General features: G+C 41.3%; 1 protein-coding gene across 2 annotated transcripts in view; it reads left to right on the top strand.

The window, feature by feature from the left end:
• The window catches only part of KCNG3 (potassium voltage-gated channel modifier subfamily G member 3), a 34,434-nt gene extending 31,082 nt beyond the window's left edge, over window positions 1-3,352 (top strand). For both annotated transcript variants that reach the window (XM_028517356.2, XM_028517355.2), the window contains exon 2: window positions 934-3,352. In XM_028517356.2, coding sequence (XP_028373157.1) covers window positions 934-1,579 — 646 coding nt within the window. In that variant the 3' untranslated portion in view covers window positions 1,580-3,352. The remainder of the gene's footprint in view (window positions 1-933) is intronic.
• Window positions 3,353-16,735: the final 13,383 nt, after the last annotated feature.

Below are 16,735 nucleotides of genomic sequence, written 5' to 3'. Positions count from 1 at the left end.
GTTTCCTGACTAGTGTGCTGAGATTTCATTTTCCCAGCCTCGGGACTGTGGGCAAGGGCGAGTGGCCAGAGCCGCCAGACAGGCGGCTTCCACTTTAAGAACATAACCCCTTGGCGCCAGTACACTATGTAAATATTACCCTGATGTGCGTGTGCGTGCCGTGGTGTGGAAAGGTTGGTAAATACTACTCTAGCTAACGTGTGCTCTTTAAAAAATATATGTTGCATAAAAATCGCTATGGAAAGCAAACGGGGTCTTTGGGAAAATTCATTCTGGTGACTGTTTTGCTCCAGTGCAAGAGTCCGCAGCCTTGTCTGCACTGTGTCAGTCCCGGGGATGGCGCTGCTCAGCTGGCAAGGGCACGGCGGTCCTGCCAAGCCCGGAGAGCTGGCTCGGCCTCGCGTCTCCCACACCAAGCCTGTAGGCAGAGGTGGCAGAGTACCATTTTGAGAAGTGATCTTGCATTCACTCTAATTTACCAAGAAGTGCATCATTGAAAACGGGGGTATGTCTGCAGTATAGGAACAAAGTCCTCTGACCAATGTCATAACTGACATCACAGCTGAGAATCAGTGCCCTCACAGGGTACGTGACGTGTCACATTGAGGTTGGCTGAGTTATAAGTTCATTTCAATTTCACAAAATAAGAAATAGGTTTTAAGTATTAGTGACAAGCAAATAAAAAAATCAGTGGTTTTACCTGCAGTATGTAAATAAGAACTTTCTCAAGTTTACTTTTCATTTGAGCTGTAATATTTGTTGTTCTGTTGCGTCCTGGTGGGTCTGATCATGTTGGTGATGCTGTCTGTCCTTTATGTTTTCTGGAATAAGTAACTGAATTAATATGTTAGTATAGTACTGTCTGAAAAACTCTAAGAGCTATTAAAATGCTTAAAAATAAAATGATCGGTTCTTCTTTTGTTCTCTTGACAGGATAATTGAAGCCATCTGCATAGGTTGGTTCACTGCAGAGTGCATCGTGAGGTTCATCGTCTCCAAAAACAAGTGTGAGTTCGTCAAGAGACCCCTGAACATCATTGACTTGCTGGCAATCACGCCGTATTACATCTCCGTGTTAATGACAGTATTTACGGGCGAGAACTCCCAACTCCAGAGGGCTGGAGTCACCTTGAGGGTGCTTAGAATGATGCGGATTTTTTGGGTAATTAAGCTTGCCCGTCACTTCATTGGTCTTCAGACACTTGGTTTGACTCTCAAACGATGTTACCGAGAGATGGTTATGTTACTTGTCTTCATTTGTGTTGCCATGGCAATCTTTAGTGCACTTTCTCAGCTTCTTGAACATGGGTTGGACCTGGAAGCATCCAACAAGGACTTCGCCAGCATCCCTGCTGCCTGCTGGTGGGTGATTATCTCTATGACTACAGTTGGCTATGGAGATATGTATCCTATCACAATGCCTGGAAGAATTCTTGGAGGAGTTTGTGTTGTCAGTGGAATTGTTCTGTTGGCATTACCTATCACTTTCATCTACCACAGCTTTGTGCAGTGTTACCATGAGCTCAAGTTTAGATCAGCTAGGTACAGTAGGAGCCTCTCCACCGAGTTCCTAAATTAATGCATTGCGAATCAAATCTTGCATACACTTTGTTTGGTAGAAAGAGCTGATGCTCCTTCACATTGATGTGTTTCTTGCTCGGCAGGCACTGCAGCGTGGAACTGTTATCTCGGTGGGGTAAAAACTATCCTTCCCAGCTGAAGGGGTAAAACAGTTTACTTATTATGGAGTAAATAGGAGTGAGACTGCAAAGGAGAAGTAATGATCTCTAGAGTTAATTTTAGGATCTTATTTTATTTAGGCTTGTCTCCTTCTTGCCTTGAACAATGACACTTTTTTTGTTTTCAAGTATATTATTTGAACATTTTAAAATGGAAAGCTACTATTTTCCAAATGTTTTTCCATCTTATGAATTCAGAAGAAGCTTGGAAGTTATGGTGTTTTTTGTTGGAGAGTAACATTTTCATTTCTAAATGTTTTATAATCTCTCATATCAATGTCAGAAGTATCTTGGAAACATATGTCACATGCGGGAACTGTTTAACAAATACTTAAAAAATTTGGCTGAATTTAAACTGTATAATGGAGCTAGATACAAGCAAGAATAGTATTGGAAAACTTTTCCAGCACATTTCTCAATTCTCAGATTTATTTTTGTTGCTATTATTCATTTAATCACACAGCTTAATGAAGCTTGAGTATGTCCTCACTTTTTCATTTTGGACTTTTAAAATCTCTTTACTGAAATGACTCTTTTAAAAGAGTGTTTTAGAATGAAGAGAGCTTGTATTAATTAGCATTTAATTGGAGTTATTTTATTTGAATTCATTGCTGTCACTAGGTGGTAATTGACCTTATATACCAATGTCCAAACAACAAGATTTTTGCATAAAAATGATAATAGAAGAAGTTTGATATTACGGCCCATATTTTTCTTCTGTTCTTTTTTTTCAACTGAACAACATGGGTTAAGGCTTGCCAGGTGAAAAGATATCTATGTACACCAAAGTCATGCTTAGATGTTGTCACTGGGTTATCATAAACACAGAAATGAAATATTTTCTTACTCTTGGTTGCTGTGTAGCTTAGCCACTGTAAGCCAGCTAAAAGCAATGAATACATAACTATTTGATCTGATCTTCGCCATTGTGAATTATGGCTACACCAAAACTTCTTGCAACACTATTGAATAAGATGCCACATTATTTTAGCTAGATTATTAGAACTAGATGTAAAACTGATACTGTTTAGTGCTAAATTTTAGCAAGGTAAATTAAGACTTTTGCCTTGTTAACCAGCTGCCATAAAGAAGTCAGTGTATAGACACAAAAAATTAAAGTAATAGATTAACGAATAATTTAATATTGTACACCATAATCTAGTGGTGGGGGGGTGAGGCAGAGAGAGGATGGCACTTTGATATATTTATTGGAGAAGGAGTTACCAGAATTGTTCTTTAAAGGAACATTAGCCATCATCGAGTTCAGACCCCAGCTGGTACAGGTGGAAAACCAGAGACGAGATGGTACGATTGTGAAGGAGTTAGGGCTACCACCTGGATCTCTAAAAATGGAGTCCAGCAGGTTGTTCTTCACAAACCTCTGGGTTTTGAGAAGCCACACTTCTTTGCCATTGCCATTGCTGAGGGGATACTAGCAAAACTTTTCCTTTTCCCCAATTTCCTGATTTATGTGATATTTTGGCCATTAAGAATCTCACCTCATCTTTCTTACTATTGCACAGTGGTATGCTACCCATTACATACTCAAAATAAATTATATTATTTATTGAACATTTATTGTATTTTAATATATTGGAAATAAATAGCATGGATTTATTTTTTTCTTACCTATTTGGATCAAGGTTTTGTGATTTATGCAAATAATATGTAGACGACAGCATCCCGATATTACTAATTAAGATACAATAGCCATCCATTTTGCTGAGACAGGGAATTCTTCATGGGAATACTATGTCTTTTTTTTTTACATTTATTTTTAAAAATATTTTATTTATTTATTTTTGGAGAGGGGAAGGGAGAGAGAAAGAGGGAGAGAAACATCAATGTGTGGTTGCCTCTCATGCACCCCCAACTGAGGACCTGGCCTGCAACCTGGGCGTGTGTCCTGACTAGGAATCGAACAGGTGACCCTTTGGTTCACAGTCTGGTGCTCAGTCCACTGAGCCACACCAGTCAGGGCAGGAATACTGTGTCTTTTCTTTCCCAAATAAATTATAAATACCTTGAGGACTAGGGTGCCCTTTTTTGCCCACACCTTTTATATTCCCACAGTGTCCATGGCAGATTTGGGCAAAAACTATTCATTGATTTGAGGGGAGAAAATTCTGTGTGCAGAGGCGGAGAAGCAAATTTCTATACATGTACCTGCATAGCCACATTGGTGAACACACATGCGGACTGTGAGGCTGCCCTCAAGTAGCAAGTAAAAACTCTTGTTGGAGATGCCAGATTTTTCATAAAGGAGCATGTTGGATAAATTCTGAAGACAGTTCAGCTACCCATTAGTTACTAAGAATGAGCAGAGCTTTAGCACGGAAACCCTGGGAAGTCCCTTAGCCTAAGTCGGACCCGGACCGTTGGCATCCCAGTGTCAGGTCGGGACCCAGGAACCTCATTCTCAGCCTTCTGGTTCCGTGCTCTCTGGACATACTTCTTGTTTGTTTTGTGACATCAGAAAGCATGAGTGATTTCTTTTAAAAATATTTTCTTTGAGGCCCCTTTTTATAGGTCAAATAAAAAGCAAGCATTTCTTTTAGATGCCCTAGATGTCAGGAAGGAGGGCTTGGGACCAATGTATAGGGAACTTAGGTTTTCTATCGAGTTTTTAAATTGCAAAACTTTAGTTATGCACCCACTCACGTATACGCAAATAAGTGCAGTTCATAGTTACCACTGCAGTATTTAGAAGGTGCAGGTTGAGAAATGCCATAGCTAGATAGGAAGTAACATGGGTTGAAGCTTTAATGGAATGTTCTGGAGAGGTGCCATTTTGGTCGGGGAAGCTTGCACACACTTCCCTGTTTGTTCAGCATGCTTCCGTATGGTGTTTTGCTTCCTGCCTTTTCAGACCCATCTGCACTCAGAGGACCATGTATCAGTTCTGCCTTGAAAGTAAATTAATGATTTACTGCTCTGTGCCATGGAGCCTTCCCAAGGCAGGTGCAGTGTCATCTGCAAGCATGATTACATGGTCCGGTCCTGTGATTAACATTGTTTCCTTGTAGCAATTCCCCACTAGTGCCTAAACATTTAGACATTCCCAATTTTTTAAAAGATTTTATTTACTTATTTTTTAGAGAGAACGGAAGGGAGAGAGAAAAAGAGGGAGAGAAATACCATGGTGTGGTTGCCTCTGATGTACCCCTCCACCGGGGGCCTGGCCCCGCAACCCAGGCATATACCCTGACTGGAAATCAAACCAACAACCTTCTGGTTCGCAAGCTGGCACTCAGTCCACTGAGCCACAGTAGCCAGGGCATAATAAGCAATTGAGATTTTGATCATCAGTATAGGTGCAGTTACCAGTTTACTATTTAGGGGACTATATTCGACAATCTGCCTTATTCTATAATTTAAACAAATTAATTTTAAGTAACTTTGGTGAGAAACCTGTGATTTATATTGAAAAGTACTAACACTATACCATGTACAGTGAAAGCATTAATGACATTTAGTGGCTGAAAGCCGGGGGAATAAGTATTATTTGGGTTTCACCTTCTAGGACTAAGTAATGCTATGTCATTTATATCTGAAGCGTTGCCCTTTATTTATGTAACATTGTATTAAAACTAAGGCTAAAATTTCCCATGATTTTGTATTAGGTAGGTTTTTCTCCCCTTAGATTTCAGTTATTTCAATCGTTTTGAAATCATCCTATGACTCTGCCCATGACACGGTAGAGGACGTCTGTAGGGTGTATTGTTGTGTTGTGTTTTTTTTAAGGAAGTATAAGTAATGACAGGGTTTTTTTTTCCTGTCTTAATATGCAAGGATTTGCTTAACTTACACATTGCTTTTTACTACATGTTAACAAGCTTGATCTTGCAGCTTTGATGGAATTCCACGGCCTCTGCAATACAGAGGGCAGGGGAACTCCCCTTCCCGAGCGGAGAGCAGTACCTGAGTTCTAAACTGGAACTCTGAGCTGGAGAGATGTCTCCGTGTGTGTGTGTCCATAGCTACGTGTGTGTTTGTCTTCTTTCTTCAGCCCTGGCTGCTCTTTCGTTGGAAACAGCCAGAAGTAAAATGCAAAATTATGACATCGCTGCAAGGCTTTGCTTCCAGGTCCATGTGACAGCGGTTTATTTTTTGTTCATAGGACAGAATTGGAAAGTTTAGATTTTTTTTTTACTTTGAGCTAAACTGCCTAATTTTGTAAATGTATCTATTCAGAAAATTTTACCATTTGCAAGTTTTTTTTTAAATAAGACAAATAATATCTTGCTTATAGTAATTTAAGGGAAGTCACCTTGTATTACCTTCCAGTCGACTCAGTTTAAAAAGATCAGGTAGAAATTCAGCATTTGTATGTTTGTATCTTTTTCTTAACATTTTAAAATTTATGATTTTTTTTCGGTGCTGCAGTACAAGGCAGAGATAGGAACACTGGCAAGAAATACTTAGGTGCATCCCACTTTTTGTAGTAAATAGGTTTCCAGTCATTTGGGTGAAAAGAAAAAGATTTGAAACATAATATTTCATATACAGGAACTCAGTTAGGGAATTCTTTCAACCCGTGAATCATCCTTCTGTTCTGTTACTATCTCCTGAAGTGTGTGTTTTTCTATTTGATTTTTCAAGTACATTAGCATGAGGTCTCTGGGGAAGGGCATACCTGCATGAGGATCAGAATCAGATTAAATTATTGAAAATCTGCTGTGTATGACAGGACATCAGGTTATCACATTGCACTTCATGATGAAGACTTCTATCAACTATTAATAATGAAAGGCATGGTTGTCTGGTCCCCACAAAAGTTTTCTGAGGGGTGGTTGGGGATGGTAGGTGGATATCTTCTTTTTATTACCTGTGTTAAATCTTTGCTGCTTTTCCCCCCCTCACCTGAGTGACCCACATCCTAGTCTGCTGAAGACCACACAAGTGAGATTAAGCCTGTGGTCACCAGGCCAGGAGGCGAGTGGCCAGGGAAGGGAGTGGGAAGCTGTAGTTTTGTTGATAAACTGTAAGCTATTTTGGAAGACTAGTTAGGGAAGTTAAAAAAGTGGAACTAAATAAATAAGAGGTGGTCCTAACAATGGGTTTCTTTTAAATGAGATAAAATGCACATATCATACAATATCATTTTGAAGCGTGCAGCTCTGTGGTTTTTGGAACGTTCACAGAGCAGAGCCACCATCACCACCTCTACTCCAGAAGGTTTTCATGTACCCCGAACTGATTAGTAGTCACTCCCCACCCCCCTCACCCATCACCCTGGTAACCACTAATCTACTGTCTGTCTCTGTGGATTTGCCTGTAGACGTTGCTCAGAAATGGAAACCCAAGGTCTTTTGTGTCTGGCTTGCTTCACCTAGCGTGTTTTCCAGGTTCACCCATGACATTGTAGCTTGTGTCGGTCCTTCATTTGTTTTATTGCTGAGTAATATTCTATGGTGTGGATATGCCACATTTTGTTTATTTCTCTGGTGTTGGACATTCGGGTTATTTTCATTTCTTGGATGTTACGAACAATGCTGCTGTGCACATTCATGTACAGGTTTTTGTGTGAACATGTTTTACATCCTCTTGTGCATGTGTCTAGGAAAGGCACTGCTGGGTCACAGGGTAACACTAAGTTTAATTTTTAAGGAAGTGCCATATCATTTTCCAAAGTAGCCGAGCCACTTAAGGTTCCCAGTAGCAGTAGGTGAGGGTTTCAGTTTCTCAGTGCCCCTCCAGTGCTCATTTCCCCTTCGGGGGGATAATACCCATCCTGGTGGCTGTGCAGGAATCACATTGTGATTTTGATTTGCATTTCCCTCATGACTAATGATATTGAGCATATTTTTCATGTGCTTATTTATTGGTTATTTGTATATCCTTTTGGGGAAAATGCCTATTCAAATCCTTTGCCCATTTAAAAAAATGGGTTATTTGTCTTTTCATTGTTGAGTTGTAAAAGTGCTTTTTATATTCTGGAAGCTAGACCCTTAGCAGATACATGGTTTGCAAATATTTTTCTCCCAGTTCGAAGGTTTTTTCACTTAATGATATTAATTGTAGCACACAGGTTTTAATTTTTTTCTCTCTGCTTTTGGTGGTGTTGTACCTAAGAAACTCAAGATTAATTCCTATGTTTCCGTATAAAAATGTTACAGTATTTGCTCTTACTTTCAGGTCTGTGATATGGGGTTCAATGTCACTCTTTGGGAGGTGGTAATCCAGTTGTCCCGACACCATTTGTTGAAAAGATGGTTCTTTTTTACCATTGAACGGAACTGTCAAAAATCAAGTGGCCATCAATGTGTGGGTTTGTTTCCGGGCTCTCGGTCCTTTCCCATTGATCTGTGTGTCTGTTCTCGTGCTAGAGCCGCACAGGAGACTGTAGCTTTGTAGTCAGTTTGGAAGTCAGAAAATGTGAGTTCCTCTTCTTCTGTAAGACTGTTTTCGCTATTCTGGGTCCTTTGCACTTACATGTGAATTTTAGAACAGGCTTATCCATTTTGAGAAAAAAAAAACACTTGGAATTTTTATAGGGACAGCTTTGAATTTTGATAGGAACTGGAAATCAATTAGGAAAGTATCACCATGTTAACCACATTAAGCCTTCCAATCCACGGGCACAGTTTGTGCTTTAATTTACTTAAGTCCTCGTTAATTTCTTCCAGTGTTTTATAGTTTTCAGTGTACAAGCCGTTCACTTCTCTGGTTTAGTTTATTTATTCTTAAGTACTTTTTGTTTGGTTGGTTGGTTTTGATGCTATTGTAAATGGAATTGCTTATTAATTTATTTTTGTGAATTTTTACAGTTTTCTACGTATAATGTCATGTCATCCACAAAGAGAGATGGTTTTACTTATTTCTTCCTTTAATTTTTTTAAAGATTTTATTTATTTATTTTTAGAGAGGGAAGGGAGAGAGACAGAGAGAAAGAGAAACATCAATGTGTGGTCGCTGGGGGTCATAGCCTGCAACCCAGGCATGTACCCTGATTGGGAACTGAACCTGCGACGCTTTGGTTCGCAGCCCGCACTCAATCCACTGAGCTATGCCAGCCAGGGTCTTCCTTTAATTTATTGATCTTGTCTAATTAATGACCCTGGCTACAGCTTCTAGTACAATGTCAACTGTGAGTGGTGAGGGTGGACATCCTTGTCTCATTACTGATCTTAGGGGTAAAACTTCCAGTCCCTCACCATTAAGTATGATGCTGGCTGTGGGTTTCTCATGGATGCCCTTGATCAGGCTGCAGAAGTTTTCTTGTGTTCCAAGTTTGTTGGGTGTTCTGGTCATGAAAGGATGCTGGATTGTAATGATAACGTCTCCGTGATAGGTTTCAGCGAAGAGGTGGGCAGGTTTTGTTGTGCGTTGAGTTGTTGCACTGTGTCAGGAGGCAAATTCTGTTGAAGAGAGTTTCCAGAGCTGTACAAGGTACTGATCAGATTGAAGCCATAGAGGTGTTCGTGGATGGTTTTCGTAGTTCATCAGTTGATATACACTTAATGAATTCTAAGACTATTAAACTGATCCTCTTCATTAACCCAAGTTAATTTGAGTTTGTGTTCACTTGTCTAAAGATACAGAGACACACAGACACAGAAGAGATCATTTGTTTCTGTTTGTTCATTTAATTCCCCTTTATTACCTGACCTTGTGCCGCTCGGTACTCAGATACCCCAGGAGTACGGGGAGGGTCCCGGGCGGCGTGGGAAGAGGCAGGCTCTGTCTCCCCAACAGCCAGTGCTGGAGCCCTTACAGTTCTCCTCCCCGCCTGTCTTGGGAATACCTTGGTAGGAACACTGGAGAGCCTGGAATTGAGTTTCCTAGTGTTTTAAAGTTGCATCTTTCCAGAAAGTGCAAGTATCCCTGGATTTCTGGGGGAAGAAGCCATTCATCTCGAAAACAAGACTTGAAGTAGTATTGCTGTAGGAAAAAGAACAATTTTTTAAAATCCTTTGTGCACACACAGTAGGAGCATTTACCCAATCCATGCCTCTGCTGCCCCGTGCCCCGTGGGGCTGCACAGATATGACCTTCAGCTGGTCTCAACCCTGGCAGATGCCCTTTGAAAAACTCCTTTTGTTCTGTGCAAAACATCCATTCGTTGGTTTAGCCTGAGGTCTTTTTGCACAAATACTAAGCCCAGATATTTTAATGTAATCCCTCACCATGAAAATAATCATGCTGAAATTCCTTCAGGAAATTATGTCAGTAAAATAATTGGAGAAAAAGTCAAAGTTATCTGCAAACGGTGCTTCCCCAAATGGCTTGGATGATCACCTGCCAGACCGAGTTTCCAGTCTGACTAACTTTTAAAGGTAGGGCCCCACTGGCGTTTTTTTCCTTGAGTAACATTGTTAATGTAGTACTTGACTAAATACTTACAGTTCTCTAATTTTGTACATATGCCCCAAAGGCCTTGGCTAATGGCTACATTTTAAATAAATCACATGGATGTGCTGGGGGAATGTTAATAATCTTCAATACAAATGTTAATAATCTTCAAGCCTAATGGAGTTATGATCCAAAACTTGCAGTATGCTACATTTGGAACGTTACATTTATACTACAGATATTTAGGAAAAGTTTCAAAGAGAGGTGTAGTTTGTTATAGATATAAAATAAATGTATTCAGTGTACTCATAGCTACTATGCTTAGAAATAGTAGGATTCCCAATTACTAGTCATTGAAATGCTTGCATAATGGTTACAATTCCTAAAGTTTATAGAGTAATGAAAATTATGGCAACTTTTTCACTAAAAGTAATGTACTAGTGTTTTGTAATTCGTTTATTTTTGTTTACTACTTTCATTAAACGTCCTGAAAATAAACCTGACCCTCGTCGGTTATCCTAAAAAACAAAATTTACTGAGAAAAAAAATGTGTAGCTAGCAGTAACTCAAAAATATACCATTGTTCCTGCATCTATGGGTTCATTCGTTAGAGGGAACGGTAGGTCACCAGAGGCAGTGGGTGTTTGCTGTAAAGACACAGCAGCAGCTGCCTGCTTGAGTCTGTGGATCCATCGTGTCTCTTCCGGCCTCTCAGGGTTGCAGTCCCTGCCAGCAGTGCGGCATCTCGGCACCTCCTCCAGTGTCTTCTCCTCTTGGTGTCCCCTGGCTGACTCTTTTTTCTTTCCCTCTTCAAATTCCAGAGTAGCATTAGCTTAGCCTTAGCATCTCTGAGGTTTTGGGGAGCAGTTTTCTGAGCCAGTCCTCCTGGCTTAGGGGAAGAGATCTCTCGGAGGTGGGGAGATGGTTGTGGGCAGGACGGTTTCCTTCAGAGGGAAATCTTGGAACGGCCATAGGTTGCCTGCAGAGATATTGCACCGAACCATACTGTGGGCGCCTACGTTCGTGGCGGGCATTTTGCTGATTAGACATGATGAGCAGGCAGAAGCCAGTAAGTGCTCTGTGATCGGCTTTCTCTGGTGTACTCCAAGTAGAAAACTGATTTCACCCAGAGCTCACTTTGCTGTTGTGATCAGTCACAGTTGCAACACGAGTGACTCAGTGTGTGGGCAGCGGCTGTGGCTGATCTGTGGCTCTCTCCAGGAGTGCGGGTATTTGAAGTCAGTGGTGTGTTTGGTTAATTACTAAATAAGCACATTTCTAGATCCCTTGAAATGAAGGAGGACTTAGGTATTTACCTTGAATTGGTTCATTTTCCCTACTCCCACCATTGACCAATATTAGGACATTTCTGTAAAGGAGCAAGTTTCTGAGTTTGGTGACTGAAAACTGGAAGGTGCTCCGTGCCTGTTCCGTAGGAGTCAGGCGGAAATCCACAGCCCGTGACCATGTGATGCCTGACATCACGCTGAAAGTGGAATTTGGATGGGGGATCTGTCTGGTTACTCTGAATGGAAACTTCCATTCATCCATCTGCAATTTAAATTCCTTTTTATCATGTACAGTCAAGAATGAGGTTACCAAAAATGTTCGCTCTTGAATTTCCCAGATTTTGCATAGCATTTGTCTCTGTCATTCTAATTTATTCTGTTACATAGTCTAAGTTTTTGAATGCCATTTTGTTTCCTTTATTTTGATTTAAGATGGAAATTTAATGAGCAATTTCTGATTAACTTCTGCTGAGAACATTATTTTTCAGCGTACTTGATTAAATTATTAGGTGAACATAATTGGATTTTTTTTCTCCCCACGTCACTGGGAGTTTGGCAGAGGAAATGAGTGCAGTAATTGCCAAACTTAAAAAAAAAAATCTGCCTTGTCATTAGTTTACTTTTGTATTTAGGTCTAATGAATACTGTGTTTTAATTTTAAGGAAAATGTTTTTAACCTGAGTGTAATTAGTAACCAGATTTTTCACCGAATGTCATTGTATCAAACTATTCAGTGACTAGAAATACTTGTTGACTGTAAGTTTCTGGACTAGAGCGGAAGTCTGGGGTTTATGTGTTCCGCTTTGCGTGGTGTCGGTCATTTTTCTCTGTTAAGGTCCCGAGCCGATGCTGGCTCACACCTGGATGTGCACAGTGGCGGTGACTTAGATTAGTATCCGCTTTTGTTTTATGTAGCCATGGCCTGGACATACCCAAAGATAAACTGTTAAACTATTTCTAACTTGAAAGTAAAAAATAGATCTACTTTTGTAAAGGTCATAGAATGTAGATTTTAATATATATATATATATATATACATATATCAAGTTATGGATATAATTCCATTTAAATTATTTAGGTAGAGGTAAATATATGTCTGTTTCACACTAAAAAAGTACCTTACGTATTCAACCATCTTTATAACGCCATAGGCCAGTTTTATGGTGAAATGTGATAGGAAAAGTTTTTATTGGATGTATTTTAACATTTGCTTATTCCCTCTTTACTTCTGTTCAATAAACTTAACGCCTCATTATCTCTCATGAGACTAATCCCTCTTTCTTTAGTTCAGAATAGCTTGAATTCTGGTGCACATTTTGCCGTTTTCAGGAACAAAGTTGACGTAGCCTTATAGCAAAGGTTAGCCTTATGTGGAGAGCCTTATTGCAAAGATTTTAAGAGTATTTAATTTCTAGCATTTTTTAAAAAAGAATTCAGAATCTCATGTATTTCTGGACATACAAGAACTTTGAGAAGAGTTCTCCACTTAGGGATAAAATATGTTAAGTACATTGAGAACGTCTTAGCACTTTCTGACATTTGTGTTTATGTTAACATAAACCTCAGTTTTTTGCTGAATTTTGTACTGTCATGTGATCAAGTTCACCAATGGATAAATGGCTGTGTATGTATATGATAAAGATACTTGCCTTAAAAAAAGAGCATTTCTGTTTTGCAAACAGTCTGTGGTCAAATTGTCTATCCAGTTACTCATCTGTGTATGTACCTGGTGCGTGCGGGCCTGCGAAAGTCCATGGAGGTAAGAAAGAAGATGAGTGTTTTTATTGTTAATAATCTGAACCTGGATTAAAAAGTATTTACAGCGTGTAAAGATTTTATGGAACAGAGCATGTGTGTGTGGTGTGGCATTTACTGCTAAAGGGAGCAAAAGTGATTGGACAGAAGACATGTGCATTGCTTTCAACCATTATTTTACTGACCCTGTTCTCAGTGGGAGTAGTGGTTCAGTTGGGTATATGGTCAGTCCTGCTCTACTTCCACTACATACACGTAACTCCTGCTAATCGCCACCATCAGTCACCACCACATATATCAGGGAGGGATCGGAGGTGCTGTATCAACCAACAGGGAAGGTGATCAGAACAGTGAAGGTTGTATTGCAGTTTGGGATTAAGGTAACAATTTCACTGTTTGGTAGCTCTTCTAGGAATGATGGTTTAAATGGACATAGCTTTTATCTTCTAATAAAAAGGTTCTTAAAATCAATTTATGTGGCCTAAATTCATTTTCTGCTTTAATACAGGGTGAGTCAAGTGCGTGATCACAGGAACTGTAGCTTTTCTCTTTCAGCCACATGACTGCCCATGTGTTCCCGTGTCAGACCTTTAACAGTGCCTGTAAATGTATGTCACATATTTAGCCAATTGGTGATTGGTTGGAGTTTTTTAGCATCTTTAGTCCTTAAAAGAAATATTTTATAAAAAACTAACTTTGGTATGATATAAATATGTTGTATGTACACCTGGAAAAATCTGCACAGCTTGAACGTTTGAATAGTTAATAAATTTGACCTCGAGAACGACCTACAGCTGATACTAAGTACGTGTACTGTCTGTTGACTTCATTAACTAGTGTAGTTCATTCTTCCTGGACTCATTTGCCCTGTGTTCTGCCTAAACCTCACTTTGCAATAAACGGATGGTGGCTGAAGCACAACAGGTGTCTCCTGGCTGTACCGAGCCTCTGAGGGTCGCGTGGCTCTGACTCCATCCTTTCATCTTCCCCTGACCTGCTTTCACATTCCCTTTCTCTGTTTTAATACTCCTCTGTTCTGTTGTAAGAACATAAATCATCTCCGTGAGGTAAGTTTCCGGGCGATGAACATGGGTACCTATAGGCACATAACACGTGTTGAGTCAAAAAGCTGGGAAATTGTATCTTCTAAATGCTGCAAAATGTTCTCAGTGACATACACGCCTGCCCGACGCTTCCGTTTCTCATGCTGAAAAGGCTGCATGGCCCTGCATCCTTCCCTTCAGCCCTCATGGTCCTTCACACCCCTGACTTCCCGCAGGAAGCGAGTTCAGATTTGACTTTCTTTTACTCCAGTGCTCTTTGGATTTGGATGGCATTTCCTCCGTGCTGCCAGAAACACCTGACCGTGAGGCCCCATCCCCACGTGGAGGCCAGCAGGGCCTCAGGCAGGGGTTTCCTGGGGGCAGAAGCCCGGCCTGTCCTGATGGTCTCAGGAGAGCCTGACAATAGTTTTCATTGTGGACCGACCCGTTCAGGAGTAGAAGCAAGACTTCCGAGGGTGGAGGAGTAGGGACCTCCTGGGACAGCTGTTGAGCCGGGGTTCAACGCTTCACTGGGGGGGAGGGGTCTCTGCTGACTGAGGTGGAAAACAGTCAGTCTGCTCGTGTGCTGAGGTGAGGTTTCCTCTGACATTGCTATTCCAGTTACTGCTTCAAGAGCTGGGCGTAAACTTTTCTAAAAACAGTGGGGATCACAGGAAATATGTGTTAATTGCATTTATGATAGGAATCCATTTGTCAGGTAACACTTATGTGCAATTAATCAGAGCGATGATTTCTAAGCCACAGGCTTTGCTTCTCAACAGCGGTTTTCTGTTTGTTTGTTTGTTTGTTTGTTTGTCTTAAAGTAATCAGGTTTTTGTTTTCTTTTAAGGAAAAATAATAGCAAATGTCAGACTGACTATTATATGGTTGGATTGTTTTTCACAAATTTAAAAGAATTACAAGCCATGTGTATGGTTGGAAATTTTGAGACCCAAGAAGATAATGTTTTGGTTAAAAAAAGGTGGGGGTGGACTTTTCACAGGTCCTCCCTCCCATCTTTTATTGACGTCTCAGATTGGCAGAGTGAGAGACCCACCGCCCAAGCTCCGTCATCTCCATTCTTGATGCATCTCAGGCGGTCTCTGTGCATGAACCTCTTTGCTGTGTTGGGCTGTGAGCACAGCGAGGTTCTGACGCGTGTTTGGCCAAGAACGGGTTTTGGCACTCAGCTACGAGAGCAATGCAACCTTTTCAAGGCCAGGGAATTTTTGTGTGTGTGGGTGGTCCTTCTGTCTGCTGAGAGTGGTGAAGTAAGTGTTTCTACTTTGCTAAGTTCTGAAGAATTTGTGGAGCTTGTGGTGAGGGGTTTCTAGGAGCCAGAGAGGTCTGCGGAGAGAGGAACTCAACTTTACTTAGGCGGTGAGTTCTTTTATTAGAGCTCTGTAGGAGACATTGGACCCATCTTAAAAATGAACCGGTTTTTAAAAATGGGTAAAAATAGTAGAATCCGCATGCGGGAGAATATAGAAAACAGGAAGAGAAAAAAATAAGCACATACGTCCCTATCAGTGTAACAAGTTGCTGTCTCACCACTTGGCTTTCTTCCTCTTGCCTCATTTCTCTCTGTGCTGGGCTCTGGACCCACATTTAGAAGACACACTCTTTGTCCTTAAAAAGCTCCTGGTGGGGAAAGAGACCAGGAATAAAACATTAAAGAGGTCTAGGGGAAAGGAAAGGGTTGGGAAACAGCTGCTCTGGATCCCGGAGGACGGTCACCTGGTTTAGCTCAGGAGTCAAGGCGGGCTTCCTGGAGGAGTGATTCTTAATTTCAGTGTAGGGAGGCAGACAAGGATTTGTGACGCAGAGTTCAGTGTGTACCAAAGCAAGAGAACGTGGCTTGTTCTGGCAGTTGCACTTGGTCGGGCAAGTCCACAGGGAAGAGTGAGTGGCACTGCTGGGTGGGCAGAGGCCGCATTAGGAGAGACCCCCTGTGTCAGCCAAGGAGGTGGGCTTTCTGCTGCAGGTAGAGGGCCCCTGCAGGACCTTGGGCAGGGCCTTGACCTCCAGGAATTTGTCATTTAGGAGGATCACTCTTTCAGCTACGTTAAAGGGGGAGAGAGAGACTGGGGACAGTGAGACCATTTAAAAAACTCTTCTGGCTGTCATCCTGGGAGGAGGAAGTGGTGAGACAGGATCCAGTAGCAAAGAGGAGGGACACGGGGAAAGAGTGAGCAGCTTTTGGTGGGAAAGAGTTAATAGTTCCATGGAAGACGTTAAGTTTGAGGAGCCTGGGCAGCATCCAAATGGAAATAGCCAGGAGGCTATTGACTCTGCCTTGAGCCCTGGGGAGGAGACCATCTCTAGTTATCCAAGTGGTCAGGATTTGGGAATCCTTGCCACATAGGTGGGAAGAGAAGCTAGTTTGGAATAGGATATGAAAAATTCCTCCGAAAGAGAATGCTGAGGGCAGAGATGAAGTAAAGTGAGCCTGGCCTCAGGGGATTGTCAAACAGGGCGAGAGGAGGAAAGGAGGTTGAGGGACCCAGCAGGGAGGTAGGAGTGTTAACTGCCTCCCAACGCTCGCTCAGGTAAGTGGAAGGACGAAACGCGTCATTAGGTTCAGCAACCAGGAATTCTAGGGGACTTTGGAGAA

This window comes from Phyllostomus discolor, chromosome 6 (assembly GCF_004126475.2).
Source record: "Phyllostomus discolor isolate MPI-MPIP mPhyDis1 chromosome 6, mPhyDis1.pri.v3, whole genome shotgun sequence".
In the NCBI taxonomy this organism is placed as follows: Eukaryota; Metazoa; Chordata; class Mammalia; order Chiroptera; family Phyllostomidae; genus Phyllostomus; species Phyllostomus discolor.
This window is presented reverse-complemented; position numbering and strand designations above follow the sequence as displayed.